This window comes from Condylura cristata, unplaced genomic scaffold (genome assembly GCF_000260355.1).
Source record: "Condylura cristata isolate star-nosed mole 26May11 unplaced genomic scaffold, ConCri1.0 scaffold00012, whole genome shotgun sequence".
NCBI classification, from domain to species: domain Eukaryota; kingdom Metazoa; phylum Chordata; class Mammalia; order Eulipotyphla; family Talpidae; genus Condylura; species Condylura cristata.
The window spans coordinates 55239172-55243598 of record NW_004567113.1 but is presented as its reverse complement, the minus strand read 5'-3'; the positions used below and the strand labels follow the sequence as shown (position 1 = coordinate 55243598).

The 4427-nt window shown below is 71.2% G+C and overlaps 2 protein-coding genes across 2 annotated transcripts in view; one reads left to right on the top strand and one right to left on the bottom strand.

Annotated features, from left to right (window-relative positions):
* The window catches only part of STX18 (syntaxin 18), a 13112-nt gene extending 11332 nt beyond the window's left edge, over nt 1-1780 (top strand). The window contains exons 6-7 of the mRNA XM_012724044.1: nt 331-411; nt 843-1780. Of these exons, the coding sequence (XP_012579498.1) occupies nt 331-411; nt 843-938 (177 nt within the window). The 3' untranslated portion in view covers nt 939-1780. The remainder of the gene's footprint in view (nt 1-330; nt 412-842) is intronic.
* Nucleotides 1625-4427, bottom strand: part of LOC101632189 (neuron-specific protein family member 1) — a gene marked incomplete at its 5' end in the record, with an annotated part of 6946 nt that continues 4143 nt past the window's right edge. Inside the window, 2 exons of the mRNA XM_012724043.1 lie at nt 1625-2118; nt 3257-3367. Of these exons, the coding sequence (XP_012579497.1) occupies nt 1921-2118; nt 3257-3367 (309 nt within the window). The remainder of the gene's footprint in view (nt 2119-3256; nt 3368-4427) is intronic.

The window sequence follows — 4427 nt, the reverse complement described above, 5'->3', positions numbered from 1 at the left end:
GCCCAGCCGCCGGCGCCAGGCACTGCGTGTGCAGCCGACGTGTCCACGCTGGGGGCCCGCGGGACGCCTGCGGAGGGGGCGGCTCTGTAGCGGGGGCTGCTTCTGCCCCCCACTTTGGGGCAGGTCCGGGCTCCGGCCCTCCCGGGCGGGGGTCCGACCCAGCCCACCCCTGCACTGCAGTGTGCCCGAGCGAGTTACTAGGCTCCTCTGAGCTCTGAGTCCCGTTCCGCGAGGGTCAGGGCGCGTGGGTGCAAAGCCCCGCACTCCTCGGGGCAGCTGCTGGCCGCCGGGCCGGGCCTGGCCTCGGCTCACCTGTGCGCTGCTCCGCAGGAGGCCGAGATTGACAGCATCCACCAGCTGGTCGTTGGGGCGACTGAGAACATCAAGGAGGGCAACGAGGACATCAGAGAGGTGCGTGTTCTCCGGGGCCGGGCGCGGAGCCCTGCAGCCCACGGCTCTGAGCTGGTCACCACGGCGCTGGCCCGCTGACCAGCGTCTGCGCCCCCGCGGTTTGTGTTGGCGGGGCGGGACCTGCTCTCTAAACTGGGCGGCCCCACCACAGGCCGGAGCCCAGGGGCGGCTCACGCCGATGTCGCGGTTGTCTGCGGAATGGGGAGCGCGGGGCCCCCCCTGGGCCGCCACTGCCCTGCCCTGCCCGGTGGGGTGCCCCAGCCCAGCAGCTGGGCCGGGCTCGGGGCGATCTGCGCCGTGATGGCTCCCCACGGGGGCCGTGGCCTGGGTGGGCTTTAAACGCGCGGTGGCCTGACATCCGGTGGCCGCTCGGGGTCGGCAGGGTGGAGCGCGCACGGCACCCCGTGACCAGCCCTGTGCCCTGCCCCCAGGCCATCAAGAACAACGCCGGCTTCCGAGTGTGGGTCCTCTTCTTCCTGGTGATGTGCTCCTTCTCCCTGCTCTTCCTCGACTGGTACGACAGCTAGCCGGCGCCCGGGAGCGAAGCAGAGGACGCCGCGCCCGCGGCTGTCAGCCGGGTCAGCGGCTGGGGAAGGCGAGGCACGTGGTGCCCAGGCAGGCCCGGACGGGGCAGGGGCCCCGGCCCAGAGCGCTCATGTATCTCACGCCTGTGGCTCCCGTCCACTAGGGCGGGGGGCCAGGCCTGGCTGCTGCCCCAACACCCTCCTGCGCCTGGGCCCGTGCGCCGACCCCGGGACCGCTGCAGGGAGCACCCTCTGGTGCTCGCGGGCAGGCAGGCCCGGGCGGCTGTGGACCCCGGGTCTGTTGGCCGAGTGGATGTGTCAGGTGTGGACAGTCAATAAAGCAGGCTGGCCGCCCGCTGCCTCGTGGTGCCCGCTGGACGCGCACGGTCAGGAAGCCACAGCAGGCCGCCCGCCGCCCGTGCAGGGAGTGATGGCTCAGGGTGACACGCCGGGGGCAGCGAGTGGGGGCCGTGGGGCGCCTCCCTCCCTGCGCCTCAGAGCAGCCGTGTGGGCGCCAGGCCGCGGCCTTCGCCCCCCACCCAGGGGCCGGTGCCGCGGCCACACACACGCCCTTCCGGCGCTGGCCGGCCGGGGGAGGACAGTGGGGCTCGTGGGAGGCTCCGGAGAGGGCTGCAGCATTTTCCAGAAATCACCGTGAATGCATGAGTTATCTGAGGTCCAAACCCTTGGTATGTCCAGTGTAAATTTATTTTTGACAGCATCCAGTAACCCCAGCAGAGCAGCTAAATAAAGATCCCTCGACATGAGACGTGGCCAGAGCCCCCCAAGCAGTGCCGACGTGCACTGGCCCTGTGCCCGCGCGTGGTCTGCAGCAGGTTGTATTTGCAAAGCAGCATTAGCAAACAGAAGCAGGTGCACCAGAAAGGAGTGACCTCTAAATTACCAGGAACTGCATTAGTGACACGTCCCTCAACGTCCCTTTGTTACCTTCGAGTGACACATTCTGCGGCGCTCGCCCGTCGCGCTACGCCGATTTCTCGGCGGCTTCGGTCTCCTGCTCCGACAGCTTCTCCTCCGACAGGACCGAGGCCCACGGCGACACGGCGCGCGCCACGCTCTGCCCGGCCACGCTGTAGTGGCTGATGACCGTGTACAGCTTCTCCCGCGCGCTGGCGTCCTCCGCGTAGTAGCTCTCCAGCCCCTCGGGGATGCACTGGGTGTTCTGCGGGGCGAGAGGCCGCCTCAGCGGGCCGGCGCGGGCCGGCCCCGACAGCACCCGCAGGCTCCGGGCCCGCCCCACGGCGCGGAGCCGGGCACTTGGAAACCCCCGCAAGCCGAAGCGGCGTTCGGCCCGTTTCGGAGCCGCGGTGACCTCCAGCTCTGAGCATCCGGTCACTTCCCAGGATAACCTGCTGCGGGTACTGGCGAGACAGCCGGGCGCAGGCGCCCCAGGCTGCTGTGCGCCCCGTGCTGACGCGAGTCTCCGGCCTGGCCCTGTGGAGGCCCGGCGGGTGCCCTGCCTGCTGTGCGGCAGGGGAGGAAGGCCCCTGGGAGCTGGGCAGGGCAGCGGGCAGGCTGCACACCCAGCCACCCCCAGAGCCTACAGGACTGTGACCTTGGGGTGCGGTGCAGCTGGGGGGTCATTGCTGTCTGGCCCTGGAGGCGGTGGGGAGGGGCCGCCCATGCGGGTGTCCTGCGCCCACAAGCCCCGCTTAGCTGAGGCGTGGACACCTCCACCGTGGAGGGGCCTCGCCATCTGGCAGGGCTTAAACCCCCACTTTGTGCCCACCCCCGGTCTGGCTGAGTATATGGTGCTGCGGGGGCCTGTTTGAGCAGCCCCCAGGCGGTCCTGACGCTCATGGCTGGCCTGGGCACTCAGCCCATGGGGCCCAGCCCAGCTACGGGGAGCCAGGTGGGTCCTGGCTGCACCGGGAGACGCCGGGTCCTCACTTTGTTGCACCCCGACAGGGCGGCGCTCGAGGCTCTGGTGGGCTCAGGCCCACCCACGCCCTCCACGACCCTCTCCGGGCTGCAGGCCGGCACCTGAGCGCGTCGGCCCCAGGTCACACTCTCACCAGGCGCAGCCCCACGAACCCGGGCTGGGGCCTCGCTGTCCCCTGGAAGCTGCCGAAAGCCGGGAAGGCAGCTGCCAGCGGCCCAGGCCAGGCGACCCGAGCCCACGCGCCCCAGCCACGCACAGGCTTCAGGGAGCCCGTGTCCCCAGAGACCTTCGGGGCGTTCCCCCGCGCGGCACGGTGCCGCTGCAGCCAGCCCCACCGCCTGCCCCGGGCCAGAGCCGGGCCAGATGCCCACCAGTGGGGAGGCTCCGTGGGGGCCGGGGGCCCCGGGGTGCGCTTTACCTTGAGGACGAAGCCGTCGGGGCAGGCCCGGTCATACTTGTACACCTTGTAGACCACCAGGAAGACCACGCAGGTGAGGAAGGCCAGGGCGAAGAGGACCAGCACGGACACCTGCAGCAGAGGGCGCGTGTCCAGTCTCGGGGGCAGGGCACGAGGGCGCCCACCGGGCTGGCGGAGCCCCGGCGGCGTGGGCACACTGGGGACACAGCCATGGGCGCCTGGGGGCGCTGCCAGCCTTGGCCCCGGGCAGGGGACGTCCCGGGCGCCCTCCACATCTGCAGCCCCAGGGAGCGGCCCCGGGGCTGACCGGTCCAAGCTGAGGCCACAGTCTGCTGGGGCGGGGTGGGGGTCAAGACGCCCCGCCCTGCCAGCGGCCTCACCTACCCGGGGGGCACCAAGAGGCGCCCACAGTGGCTGCGACCCCCTGCCCCTGCCCCACATCCCCCTCCCCAGGGCGGCCCCGAGGCCCTTCCTGGGCGTCACCCCCTGGCCCTCTCCTGGGCCGCAGGGCGGGCACCTGAGGACCAGACGCGGTGGTCTGGTCAGGTAGGAGCGCCTCGGGGCTTTCTGCCCAGAGCAGGAGCCCCAGCCCCTGGCCACTGCCCCCCGCCTGCCTGGACAGCTGGCGCCGCCGTACCCCTCGCATTTTACCTTGGGTGTCTGGGTCTGCCACCCTGTTACAAGACGCCGCAGAACACGCCAAAGCAAGTCAGCGCCACAGGAGCCAGGACGGCAGCTCCCCGGCCATCGCCTTTGGACCCCCAAAACTGCAGAAAGTGGGTGTCAGGGAGCAGGCTGACACAGAAAAGGCTGATCGTGACCCCAGGGTGCAGGCTGGAGCGCACGCGGGTGCCCGCTGCAGCCCCACGGGGGGGAAAGGGGGGTCCTCGCCCCACAGGGGGGTCTCACCCCACAGGCAGAAGAGGCACCTGCGCCGGAGGGCGGGTGGCCCCCACTGTTGAGTCAACTCCGGAGCCGTCGGCCACGAAGCCACATGCAGCAGCCGAGCTCCAGGCAAGCAATGGGGGCGTTGACGGAAACAGTCGGGTCGCTTCCCCACGAGGGGAAAGTGGCCAGGAGGGGACAGGCCAGTACCGGGCCAGGCGCGGCTGCCCACAGGCAGCTCCGGTGCGGACGGCACAGAGCGGCGCGGCGGACACCGGGCGGCAGC